Source organism: Meleagris gallopavo, chromosome 11 (genome assembly GCF_000146605.3).
Source record: "Meleagris gallopavo isolate NT-WF06-2002-E0010 breed Aviagen turkey brand Nicholas breeding stock chromosome 11, Turkey_5.1, whole genome shotgun sequence".
In the NCBI taxonomy this organism is placed as follows: Eukaryota; Metazoa; Chordata; class Aves; order Galliformes; family Phasianidae; genus Meleagris; species Meleagris gallopavo.
Window position 1 is genome coordinate 23,552,167 of NC_015021.2, and position 14,167 is coordinate 23,566,333.

Here is a 14,167-nt window from a genome sequence, read left to right on the forward strand (position 1 = left end):
TTTGTATGATGGAGGAAAATGCAGTGTCAGGAGGTTCAAATGACAACAGTAGAATTTGTTCCTATTACCCAATTCCATTCCAATTAGTGGCAGTTTTGAACAGAGCTGTTTCTCTCTGGACTTGTGTCCAGAGGTTTTGGACCTACATACCTCTGAGGAGAAAGGTACTGATAGAAGGAGGAGCAGAACCACGTAATCCATGTGGACTTAGCTGAGGATGGCTCTTACTTACTCTTTTGCCTTCTGTGTATCTTCTGCACTGAAAAATCCAGGTGACATAAGTCACTTTTCTTGGAGGTAGAGTGAGATTTTTGTTGTTTCTTGGAAATATGATCACACATGGCATGCTTGACTTATAGGTAATTTGGTATAATTTAATTTCTGCACTCCTGATGTCTGGTTTAGGAATGCTTTACTCACTGTACTGAGCTTCCTGTAAGTCCTTGATTGTATATAATAGTGGATAGCATTGCTTGAAAGGAAAGGAAGTTACTGTAAGAGTTAGGGTTGACTGGATGAAAATGTTCTGTCTGTCCCCATGAGAAGAAATGACTTTTAGTGTTATTGGGGACCGTAACTCTGGGAGAAATATTTCTCAGCGTATACTTATCATCTTGTTCTTTGCCTTCTTGCATCTATCGTTTCAGCTGTTACCCACATGAGTGCAGATGCACTGATAAAGAGAGTTCTATAAAGCAAAGGCAGTAGGTAGCCATGACAAGTGCTATACATCTCAGGCTCTAGCCCTGACTCACCATACAGACTGTTCGTCTTCACATAACTTTGCCTGGTTCTATCATTTGTATGTGCTGCTTAGATGAAAACAATTTTTGTATGTAAGATGACTGTATTGTGGTAATCCCTCAGCCAGCCTGGATTCTAGTGTGGCTGTCCTGTCAGTCAACCAACCATTGACATGCCAAAAATCTAAACATGTTTACGCTTGCGAGAAGAGTTAAGTTCCTGCCTAAGTGTTTATGGTACTGGAAATTCAACACCAGTTTTACACTGATATAGTCCATATAATTGCACTTACAATATTTCTTAATTATTTTAATAATAACTGGGTCTAGAGTAAGTTCTGCGGTTCAAAACTTTCCATTACAAAAGTAGTTTGATTCCTGCACCCAGCTCTCATTCCTGCCTTTCCCTCTTGGCACTGCAGTTTGCTGTCCTTCAGAGATTTGCCACTGAAAAGTCACTAATCAGTTCTGGCTTTGTCACTCATTCCTCTTCCCTGCAACTGGTTTATTTCTCCCATCTGCTCTCCAGTTTTCACTGAGCATAAGCATTTTCACGGCTACCCAGTGACTTTTGTTAGGAACTTGTCTAACCAGAAAATACCTTTCTAGCCCCAGGCAGTTTTTAGTTTGTTATGCAGCTACAGAAATGCGTTGGCCAGCCCAATAAAAGGATAACATGTGGGCAGGAGCAAGCAGCTGAGCGTGGAAGAGGTGGTAACAGTAAATACCCTGCTTTCATGAGGAAGCATGATGTCATTTGTGTGGATACAGCTGTCTGTGGACCACACATACTCTAAGTCAGTGAAAAGGTTACATTACTGCAGGGCTTCTTTTAGCTTGGATTATTTCTTGAGCTGAATTTGCAACTGAAGCTAAAATATCATGACTGCATGCTCAGATGACCCCTTAGTGCTTAGACCTATGTGAAGCATTAAAGGCCAGGCTGGATGAGGCTGTTAGCAGTCTGGTCTAGTGAGGGGTGTCCCTGTCTACAGCAGGGGAGTTGGAACTGGATGATCTTGAAGGTCCCTTCCAACCCAAACCATTTCTGTGATTCATTCTATGATTCTATGAAAGATTCAGTTCAGATCCGATGTAAGAACATGAATATTTCTGCCTAATGAAGCTTGGTGAAATTTATCCTGGCCCAATGTCTGCATACCTGCCTTGTTCCAATTGCAGAGTGACAGACAATACATGATTTGGCAGAAAGTTTGGAGAACTTTCAGACTCTGAAATTATAAAGCCATTTCTTTCAGTGCTTCAGACACTTCCAAGAGTGCTTGCTGAACTATATTCTACAATGTCAGATGTGAACACAGCATAAAGATTGAGTTCTGAGAAGCAGAGAACTGTGTTGAGATTTCAGTTTTCATATGGTAAGAGCAATGAGTGAGAGACAAAAAGGAAGAAACAAATCTTAGTTCTTTGGGAGGAAAGATAATGTAGCTCTTCTGAGAAGTATTTTATTATCTAGGGCATTGTTGTTAAAAAAGAGAAGCTTTCTTAATTACGCTATCACCTCATTAGTGAAAGACTACTTGCAAAAATGTCAATGCATTTTTAAAGCGCTATGTGGCTACCACTTATCATTCAAACTGATTTCAGGCACCTGATTTGTTTTTTCCTGGAAATGTGAAGGTAGGGGAGGAAATGAAGAACTATTTACCCTGTGGTGCACAAAGCATGTTGAATTTCTGAGAACTGATACGTTTTATTTAAAAGTAAAGTGGAGGTAATGTCAAAACTGTGCATGCAAGCAAAGCAAAAGGAAGAATTCCTTCACTGCTTCCCATCAGCAGGCAAATCTGCAGCTGTTTCCAGGAAAACAGGATTTCAGCATAGGTAATGGTTACTTGGGAAGACAAATGCCATCACGCTGAATGTCCTCCTTTCCTCCTTCTTTCACCTCAGCTTTTCTTGCAGAGCACATCCTCATCTGGGATGGGATATCTCTTTGATCACCTGTGTCCCACTGTGCTCCCCCCTCAGACTCATGTGCCCCTTGTGCCCCTGGCTGGGAGGCAGTGAAAGGAGAAGCACCTTGACTGTGTGAGCACTGCTCAGCAGCAGCTAGACATCAGTGTGTTATCAGCACTGTTTTCATCATCAATCCAAAATACAGCACCACACAAGATATTGTGAAGAAAACTAATTCTGTCACAGCCTAAACCAGAACAGGAAGGCTGCAGCCTGCCAAGGAACAGAACATCCTACTAGGTTTGCTTCTTACCTGGCACTGGAAGATCTCTCATCTCCATGTCATCAGAAGTGTGCATCTCCTTCATAGTGGTGGAAGACACACACAGACGTCATTATCTGTGCCAACAAATATTTTTACAATAATTAATTTAGATCTAACAATAAAGAAAATGTTAAGAAATCACTTAGCTACTCCACTGCATAACACAGGCAAACATTTGTAGAGTTTTCAATTAGAAAGTTTGCGTATCATTTGCTGCATATCAGTGGGATGCTGGGATGGTAGAATCATAGAATTATTTGAGTCAGAAGGGACCTTATAGACCACCTAGTCCCAACCCCCTGCCATGGGCAAGGCTACCTTCCACTAGATCAGGTTGCTCAAAAGGTAATTATAAATACCTGTTATATTATAAGTATTCAGAAGATTTATACACCTATAAAATATTACAAGATAATACTTATTAAGCAATTACTATAACAGCAGTCTTGTCAAGTAGAGTAGTTATCTCAGTCATTAGAAGTAAAGTATTTCAAACAATGCCTTATTCACTGTGGATGAGCAACGTGCGTCCTGGGCTCTCTGTTCTCTTAAAGTACATTTATACCTAATCAGCCGTGATTTCTTTTCTTTCCCACAGTTATGAATCACCAGCACCAAATAACAGGCAGCACATCCATCTCACAGCAAAGCTGTCCTTCCCAGACTCCGCAGCCAGGCCTGCTGAACATGCCCAGTGCACTGACTGCACAGCAGCAGCAGCAGCAGAAGTTGAGGCTCCAGCGAATCCAAATGGAGAGGGAACGAATTAGGATGCGCCAGGAGGAGCTCATGCGACAGGTAACGTTGAGGATACACTTTTATTTTGCTCAAGAACTTTTCTTTTACCAGGTACAAATAGTAGCATTGTTGCTTTATGTCACGATTAACTATTGCTTTAGGTGAGAATAACAAAAAATGAATATAAATGGAGTCTTCTGGAAAAGACAGAGAACATTTCATTTTTTCACTGTAATGAGAATATTTGTATAAACAATTTATAATGATGTATTTGCATCATATTTGCATTTTTTACTTTTGCCTCCTTCCTCTAAGCATACAAGAATTTAAAGAAACGATGTTTTACAAAATTAAGAAAAAATATTTACAATTCTTGCAGCTGCACGAAAGAAGCAAACAAACCATTAAAATGATGTCCTTTTACAAATCTGAAGTAACACTTCCCTGTCTTTACATGTGATTATTCCCATCATCTTTGGTGTAGGGGAACATTCTCATAGTTAAACGCCCTTGCTAAACAGCGGTGAAAGGCAGATACAAGTCTGCTAATGTCTCTGACATTTTTTACTGACTCACATCATGAATTTGACTTCTACGGTTCAAGCTTGAGTGTGAAAACTGTGCAGATGCTGTCTTGTGTCCATGCTCAATTTCCACTACCCTTAATTTATGGGAATTACATTGTGCTACATCATCTGTGCATGTAGAATGACTGTGTTCAGTGTGCTGATCTCTCGCTTGATTGGTAATCTTAAGCCTTGTATGTACCTTCACCTTTACTGTCCAGAAGTGAGGACATAATAGAGAACATAATAGAGGTGGAAGAGAGTGGGCATCTCTGGTGTGAGTTTCGTCATATTGTTATCATGCTAATAACATGTTCCTTTATTTTTTACTTTCTTTGGCCCTGTTCTTGCTTCAGGACAACAGCAAATTAAACATCAAAACAGTCAAGCCATTAACACAAAGGCTGGTATTCCTGCCTGCTTACAGTGTGTTTTTCACTGAAACTGATACATGCTCAGCAGTGCAGCCGTGTGGTGCTTATTCAAGCCTTCAACTTTACAATGCTTGTGGTCTTTCTTTGATCTACACATTATAGAAAATAGGACAGCATCACTTCCTATTACTAAAATTTTCAGAACTGATTTAGCTTTTAATGACATACTCACCACCTACAGAAAGCAAGATGTAAAATCTATCCTTTTCAACAGAATTTTGTGCCCTTCCTGCCATCAGCCTCAGCAAGAGCTCAGAAGGACATGGCAAATCCCTCTGGAGTCAGACCCTTCACTGTTGCTTTTGCTTTTTAAGTACAACCTACCTAAGGGAAAAACTGAGTAAAGTGTGCACGCGGCTGCTAGGTGGCTTCAAGGAGGTGCAGAGAACTTGAACAAGATGGGAGGAATTCTTTCAGCAGATCACAAGCCCACTTTCCACCAGGCAGCAGCTGCTGGCTTCTCCGCAGCCATTCCTGGCTGCAGCTGCTCGGGTGGAGCAGCACTCCCAGCCTGGAGGAGCATGCAGTGCTGGAGGCACTCTGCTCAGGGAATTTGTTTACTGCGTTGGTTGGTACTGCCACCAGCACAGCAAAGTGAGTCCTTGCAGGAAGTGCTGTGCATTTCAGAACGCCAGTATGGCTCAGCTCCTATTTAATTGCTTTCTTACTCAGTTTTGTCATTCCAAAAAGAGCTTTCTTTCTCACTGATTTTTTTTTTTCAGCTTTCTAGAGGAAAAGGGATAATGTGCTTACTGCTCAGGAGGCTTCCTGGAAGTGGAAGTCATTAGAGCAGTGTCAGTTTGAAATCTTAAGAGGGTCACAGAATCATAGAATCATAGAAGGGCCTGAGTTGAAAAGGACCCCAATGATCATCTAGTTTCAACCCCCCTGCTATGTGCAGGTCACCAACCAGCAGACCAGGCTGCCCAGAGCCACATCCAGTCTGACCTTGAATGCCTTCAGGGATGGGGCATCCACAACCTCCTTGGGCAACCTGCTGCAGTACATCACCACCCTCTGGGTGAAAAAACTTCCTCCTAATATCTAACCCAAACCTTTCCCATCTCAGTTAAGCCATACTGGAAAGACATCCTAGCACCCCTCTCTGTGTGTGCATCTTCTGTCTTGTTTGGAAGGGACAGTCACAGAAAGGCATTGCGTGTCGGATGTTGCCTTCTGATCCCCGAACCTCTTCCATAAGTGTGGGTGTGGAAGGGTACAGGGGCTCAAAAACAGCTGTAGAGGGAATGATACGTGGGGATGCAGATGAGGATTTGTCAGTGTTTTGTTCTCGAAGAGTAAAGCTCACTGACGTGCTGCATCCTGAACAGGAAAACTTCCTGCTGCATTCTTTCCACTGCACCGGTTGGCGCGCAGTCTGACCCATTGATGGCACAGGCAGTGTCTAGCTATTGCACCGTCTGCCTGAGAATGAGGGCTGGCAGAAAAGGAGCTGAAGTGGCTAGCAATGTAAACTCCCTTCAGACACCATCACACCCCAGCTTGAAATGACTGTCTGGCAACTGATCACGGAGCTCAGTTCAGTTCTGCCAAGAAGGATTCCAGGAAATGTGACAATGAATTTATAGACTCGGTTGGCACGCAGCTTAAAAGGAGCTTACATCCGAGCTGTGTTCAGAGACACTGAATAATTCAATATACTGCAATCCTTTGAAGCTTTTAAAGATTTTGCAAATAGTCACTGTCAGAGCCCTCTGACATGCCTTAATGTTGTCAAAACACTGAGGGGTGGGGTTTCCTTGTTTTTGTTGCTGTTATTTATTTTGAAAATCATTTAGGTTTTGAAACCTATGCTTTAGTGCCCTAGCACTTGGTCCTTTGCGAACTAAGGGCCAAGGATGGTCTCTGCTGACCAACAGGAGGCACTCCTGCATTTGGGAGCTAGAAGGTGATAAGAATGGCTAAGAGTACATTGTCACAGCGTGTGACTGCAGTATTGCCACTCTTAGTGCCACAGGAGGTGCATTTTGCAGTGTACCTGGACTGTATGTGCAAATGCATTTTGTCAGGAGCTGAAGCTTCAGAAATCCTTACTGTACTTTGCTGTTCTGTTGGTTGTGTTGCTTTCCTCTGAGCAACCTGTGGCAGTGCTTCACTCCTCTTCATGTAAAGAACTTTTTCCTTATGTCCAGACTAAATCTTCCCTCTTTTAATTAAGACATAGTTACAATATTCTGAAAGAGACAGATACTTGCATCTCAATCTTCCTTGTTATTTTATTTTTTAGAAACAGCATTTGATTTTCAGAAGTGACAGAAAAGTAGTAACCAACATGTATTCTACATGTTGACAAACCAAGGGGAAAGGCTTTTTTTTTTTTCTTCCCTTTGTTCTGATATTACCTTTATTAGTGGGAACTGTGTCCTGTGAGATGTGAATTTGCACTGCCCAAGTATCAGAAACATGAACTTTGTTTCTGGATTGGTCTTCAGCAAAATAAATCTTAGCTAAGTCTAATCTGCTTCATTTTGACTGTTTCACTTCCTTTATCTTTTGGTATTTTCTCCTTTCTGTCTGTCTTTTTCTTTCTCTCTGTCTTGCTAGTATTAGCCTTGCTTATATTGTTGCATTTGCTATTTACTTGATATATGTTAAAAAATATTTTCAGTATCTTCATATAAACAGTTAAAAAAAACCAGGTCTGCCCATTTTCTCAGATGTTATATTTTTACAGACTCCAGCCAGTTTAATTATATGTAAAGCACCACCAAGGGTATTGTCATTTGAGAAACAAACTGATATACATAAGCTACCATACACAAGCTATTAAAAATCTTCACTCTTTTTATTCTTAGCATTTACTAAATAATCTCTAATAATCTAATGTAGATTATTAATCAGTGACTATACTGATAATTTGATAATAAATAAAGCGTTGTGATAATGGGCACCAGTATATGTTGGTTTCCAAGGAATCGTGGTTGCATTATTCACGAAAAGACCAAATTAATCCTCCTCACTAACCAAATCAATAGCAGAACGTCCCACTCTACCTCAAAATTTGTTCTTTTTTTACTGTATTTGAGAGAACAAATGAGTTACAGATTCAGTGGAAAATGTTTTTCTACTAAATGAAATATTTCCTTTTCTTACTTCCCAAAAATCTGTAATAATAATTAGGCAGAGTCAGCTAAGTTTACTGATACAACTTTATTATTTTTAAGGTGCTAGGATGTTCATTTGGGACATCTGTGTGGAGCAAAACAGTATTTGTATTAGAGCTCTGTATGTCTGTATGTCTGTGAGACAATCATGACACCACTAGATGTCATGATTGTCTCACAGAGATAAAATGAGATTTAACCATCACGAAGAGTTGAAACAAGTTTCTTCAGTCTCATTTGTAATCTTTACGACAATATGCAAGACACAGATCAGGAAGGCACTTATTATTAAGCAAAGAATTCATTATAAAAATTATTAGATCAAATTCTTCCCTGCAGTGGTCTTTCTAACTTTTGGATTGCAAGTTAGATTCTTCTGCTGTGGTGTCTAGCAAAAATGAGGACGCAAAATTATAGAAGTTATCCAGCATTTTCTGGGTGAACTCTGTGAATGAATCTACTGATGACTCAGCTGCATTTGCCACAGGAGTCTGCTGTGCCAGGTTCTCCAGCAGCTCCACCAAGATGCCAATCTGGGCCACCGTTGGTGTCTGTGGGAGGTTCATGGCACCAAAGGGTGCTGGCTTCCCTTCCCAGATTTCAATCCAGAAATTTTAAAGATTACACTTTAGATTGCACTAGTAACAACTAGATGACAAAGTAGAGTAGAGCAGAGTAGAATAGCTCTGTTGGAACATACAAAGACCATCAAGTGTACATACCTGACCTCTACAGGGCTAACCAAAAGTTAAAGCCTATTACTGTGGGTGTTAGCCAGATACCTCCTGAACACTGACAGGCCTTCGGCATCAACCACCTTTCTTGGAAGCCTCTCTCACCTTGGGAGGCCTCCAGTAGATTCTGCAGCACTGGTGGGTATGAAGGACAGTTGCTGTCTACGACATCACAATTTTCTTCATATCAGTGTAAACAAAAAATCATCACTTTTATGGTTTAGAATTGCTTTCCTGAATAAAAATGTGGACAGATATAACATGTTTTCTTGTTATGAGACTGCAGTGGTGTTGAACTGTTGGAATAACCCTCCTTCCCTTATATTTCTTTGCCTTCTCAGGAAGCTGCATTGTGCAGGCAGCTTCCCATGGACTCTGAAAACATGACCGCAGTTCAGACAGCCATGAGCACAGCTGCCATGACCCAAGATATGAGATCTATTACAAACAATGGATCCGATCCTTTCTTGAACAGGCAAGTTCATGTCCTCTTCATTAGACAATTCACACTTTTAAAGCTGTCTCTTTAAAGTAGTTTTCTAAATCATCTTCTTTTGTACATACTCTGAAGAGGAGTACAGCATAGTGGATGACCTGAAATCTTTCAGTTTACACTTCCTGAAGGAATTGTAGAAAAATCAAACAAATGGTAGCAGGTGGTTTGAAGTGCACTGTATGTATGTGCACGGGGAATACACTAAGTACATATTGTAAGTATAAATAAATTGACTTCTTTTAGGTTATCAGAGCTGTTTTTGTTAGAGAGGTGTATATACATGTGTATATTTCAAAATTAATATGACCTCACTTCAGTCACTTTGAATTTGCAATCATGCACTGGAAGCCAGCAAAGAAGGTGAGGCTTAATGACTCAGTATTTAATATCTAACCTGTTACACAGTCTTTTCAAACGATATGATCAGGGGCAATGTCTAACAGAACACCATTACTGAGCCTTTTTCATGTTTCAATTTACAGTGGGCCATACCATTCCAGGGAGCAGAGTACAGACAGTGGCTTGGGTTTAGGATGCTACAGTATACCAACGACACCTGAAGATTTCCTCAGCAACGTAGATGAGATGGATACAGGTAGAATACCCTGAGTTACCTTAAAGTATAATGATGTTAAAAACATCTTGTTCTAGCTAGTGCTGTTTTATAATTGCATAGTGGGGTGCTTTTTAGGTAACATTGTAGAGGATAGAAGTGCTTACGGGAAATGGTGAAGCTAATTTTTATATCAGTTGTGTTGTTGTAGATTACCCATAAGGTCTGGAATTTCAAATATTCTTCAATTTTTCTAGGAGAGACTGTAGCACAGACAACAATGAACATAAATGCACAACAAGCGCGTTTCCCTGATTTCCTCGACTGTCTTCCAGGAACAAACGTTGATCTTGGGACTTTGGAGTCAGAAGACTTAATCCCTATTCTCAATGACGTGGAGTCAGTACTCAGCAAAAATGAGCCCTTCCTTACATGGCTGTAATCACCCATTCTCTAATGCTGATTCAGTGTGAAATGCAATTCAGCATTTATTTTTCCTCTTTAGATAGAGGAAAAAAAAATATCTGAAAATTCTGAGAGATCACTGCCTTAGTGACTTTTGTTATGTCATCTTTATGGTTGGTTTAATCTCTGCCTGGATTTGACTGACACTAACTTAAGTATAAAATACATATAGAGATATACATATATAAATATATATTTCTTTGTCTTTTAGAAAATATACACTATGCATTTTCCTTTTCAGATCAGGCAGAAATGTTTCACTTAAGGACAGAAACTGAATGATGTTTGTGCATGCCTGTGACTGATCTTCTAGGTATTGATTAACGTCACAAACCCTTAATGAATCACAGAGGCTAACTCCTAGGTCACTTGGTTCACAGAATCTGCATAGCATCAGACTATGCAAGCAGTTTTATTACTGCGTTTATGACAATAGTATCAGAGGCTTTTTTATCAACTTACTTAAGCTTTAAAAATCTTTTTTTATTATTATTAGGAAAACTGTACTGTATGGAATATAGATTAAATCTGATCCATATCAGCCATGATAATTTTCATATATTTGTAAAGGCACAAGAAGTACTATTGCCATTTTTTTTTCCAGTATATTACTGTATAGTTTCCAGATAATAACTGTGCTTAATTTTTGAAAGTACCAGTATTGTTTAGCAATAGTTTCACAGTGCTAGTGTTGTAAAACAATCCAACTGGTACTAACTGCTGCCTTTTTAAAATAAAACAATGTATTACAAACCAGCAATTTTTTAGTAGATCTTAGATTTTGATGTTTATTATATTAAGCATTACAATTTTTTAATTTAACACATGAACAAACAATTTTTCCTATATAATAATACATGGCAATTAAATGCAGAAATGTGCTGTTGAGGTCAGGACAGAAAAACGTGTCACAACCTGGTAATATCATATGTAGTATGAAAAAACGCTTGTAGTACTGTTTTTAGTAATGTTTCTAACTGACAATGTCAAACTGTACATGTAGTTCTATACATGAAAAAAAAGATGTTATCTTTATCAGGGCAAAACTAAGCAGTGTTGCTACTGGTCTGGTAAGGCTGCACCTTCTTAAGTCTGTCACTTCCTGTAATCAGTGTACAGAACACACAGCATAATGTTTTGCACTCCTACATATTGTATTCCCTATAAATGCTTCTTTTTCAGAGGTTTGGGACTGAATAGGCATCAAGGATGTTAAGCATACTCTTCCCCTGAAATGCAAATGAAGTCCTAAAATTCTTAAATATTTTGAAATTATATTATTTATGATCTATGAATTTATGCCTTTAATATTGAAAAATATGTATTTTTATGAAAGACACTAAAACTTTTCTCTGAGCTTAATCCAGGCTATGCAGAGAGAGGAAGAGGTATGGCACTCAGTGTAAATGGCTGTTGTTCAATTTAATGATACTTAGTAAGATCTTACCAATGTGCTGTAATATTGATCACTGAAGACTTTTTCCATCTGGCCACATGAATGTAGGTGTAAAGGTCAGAGATTAAGTTACGGGAACATGAGAAAGTTTGGAAGTCAAATGATTATGTGACAAAATTTGATCCTTAGTGGGAAGGGTCACTGCAGACTGAGCTATACAGAAGGTGAGTCACTGGCGTTCAGCAGAAGACCTGGTGGAAGAACCGATGCAGTAAACTGCCCTGTGAACGACATGCAGCTGGTGTGCAGTGTATGAAAGGTGGAAACTGAAATGCACACACCAAAAGTTGGAACAGGAGAGGGAAGGCAAAGACCTACAGTCATGAAGTTGTACTACAGAGGGAAAAGCAGCTCTTTTTGTATTTTCTCTTTTTAATATAAAGCGAGATGTGACAGCAGAATTGTGTCTGCACAGAGTATAATTATGGAATTGTCACTATGTTTCTTGTATTTTTGGGGAGGGAGGGGAAGGATATTTTCTGTTTATTTGTTTCTTTTTGGTTTTGCTTTGTTTTTAATGTTAGCTAGCATATCCAGGTAAGAGAAATTCCTTTCCAACAAACAAGGGACCGGGCAGGGCCAAGCAGCGTTACTGTAATTATGAACAGCCTCTCTCTTTTAAGGGTCTCTTCAGGGTGCCAGCCTCAGTGCCAAATGGATGCCTCAGGCTTCGTTCTGTAGTGACACACCTGATGGCATGGTAAAGGAACGGGAGATTTTTGGCACCTGACTGTATGCTGACTTGTAGGCCACTCTCCAGTGCTGCATTATGGCCTGAGAGACTGCAGGCTGCCAGTGCTGGAATAATTCACTGTGGCTGCAGAGCTGTGTTCTCATGGGATTCCCTTGCTGTGGCACATCATTAGGTCATGTTTAGAAAATACAGTTTGTCCATCTGCCAGTACCAGTGTCAATTTGGGTCATAGTGCATCACATTCCAAGCAGGTCAAGTGTTTGGCTGATGCAGAGTAGGCAGCCGGTGCTGTTTGGCTGCACTGTTTTTCATCAGCTGGAGGTGGCAGCTCTTGCAGTGAGAACTGATACCATTTTCTGGTGCAGTCTGATGTTATGCAGAATTAGAGAGCTTAAGAGCAGCTCGTTCTGTCAGCCATGTTTCGGGTGGTTGTGTGTCAAGGTTCAAAGGAGTTAAAAAGGCAAAAAATCTGAAATTACGTTTCCATATTACTTCCTATTGATAAAGTCACAGTTGGAACAGGGAGGTGCTATTACCTGAAACACTGCTGTCAGCATAAAGCAGTGACCAAAATCTTAGGTCAGATCTTTACTCAGTTGTGAATCAAAGCATAGTTAAAGTAGAAGTGATGGTTTACACTGTCAGCTTTTCTTCCTAGTAAAGGAAATTACAGGTTGTGCCATGGGAATACTGCCAGGACATCATGGGGGGGGAGGGGGGAGAGGAGGGGAGGTGTGGGCTTGCCTGCTTGAAAATGAATGTTTTGGAAAGAGAGGATTAAAATGTCTGTTTTAAGCAGAAAAATAGGGATGTTCAAGTAAACTTGTTTTGTATTATACTGCATCCCTGTACGTGCTAACACTAACTTTTTTATTTACTTCTTCATTTTGTTAAATGATGTGAGCATTTGGTTTTAATTTAGAGACGTTGCAGCAGACCGTATGTATCAGAAGCACGCAGATCACCCTGTTGTATCAAGGCTTTGATTCTGTGCTTTTAAAGATGTTTTTCTCTGATCTCATACATGAAAAAATACATGCATGAATTGCAACGTTTTGGATGCATATTTGTTGTTCTTTTGTTTATTTATTTTTTTTCCCTTTGGAGGGTTTTGCTCTGTGCTTCCCAGGGAACCATGCTTGGAATAAAGGTAAAGATCTGTTCTATGGAAAAGGCATACTTTTAATTCAGTGATTGGCTCCATGCAAAATAAAAGCATTTTACGTTTACATCTCAATTCATTATGAGTTGTTTTGGGCATCGGCGATCATTACAGTTTCACTTCTAACGCTTCCAGTGCTCCCAGGGCCGCTTTGCTGCTCGCCGTGACTCCGACGCCACGAGAGCAACATTCCCCGTGGATCGGCGGCTGCAGTGCAGTAATGGCACGGGGGGAGCGCGGCTGCTGCAGCGATCTGCCAAGAGGCGAACGGTGTAAAGTTTACGCTGCAAACACAGCGGGGCTTTGTGTTAGCACAGAGACTCCGTGAATTCCGCTGTAGCGAGCGGCGCGGCATCGCATTTCTCCTTAGGCTTAGGAATTAGCTGCAGTCATGCGCGAGGGGAAGCGTGCAAATGTACCGCATCGCCGGGCAGCGCTGCCGCGTTATGACCCCGTTTGGAGAAGCGCGTTCACGGGGACGGTGACCACGGCCCTTCGGCAGAAGCGCTGAACGCGTTCACCTTCGGTGGTCGCTCCGTTGGGCGCTGCCGGGTCGGTTCCGCCGCAATGCGAGCTCTGCGCGGCGCAGCGCTGCTCGCGGACGGCTGAAACCGCTTCGGGAAGAGCTTCTGGCACTGCGGCGCTCCGAGGAGCCGCGCGGCTCCCCAGGAAACATGCCGGCAGCCCGCCCTTCTCGGCCAACGCCGTAAAGCAACCCTGCCTCCGTCAGGCCCCCCGTTTCCCTGCGGGCTCAGA

General features: G+C 40.9%; 1 protein-coding gene across 1 annotated transcript in view; it reads left to right on the forward strand.

Annotated features, from left to right (window-relative positions):
• Nucleotides 1-13,478, forward strand: part of WWTR1 (WW domain containing transcription regulator 1) — a gene marked incomplete at its 5' end in the record, with an annotated part of 23,851 nt that extends 10,373 nt beyond the window's left edge. Inside the window, 4 exons of the mRNA XM_003209263.4 lie at nt 3,587-3,786; nt 8,927-9,060; nt 9,564-9,676; nt 9,892-13,478. Of these exons, the coding sequence (XP_003209311.3) occupies nt 3,587-3,786; nt 8,927-9,060; nt 9,564-9,676; nt 9,892-10,076 (632 nt within the window). The remainder of the gene's footprint in view (nt 1-3,586; nt 3,787-8,926; nt 9,061-9,563; nt 9,677-9,891) is intronic.
• Between the last annotated feature and the right edge of the window lie 689 nt (nt 13,479-14,167).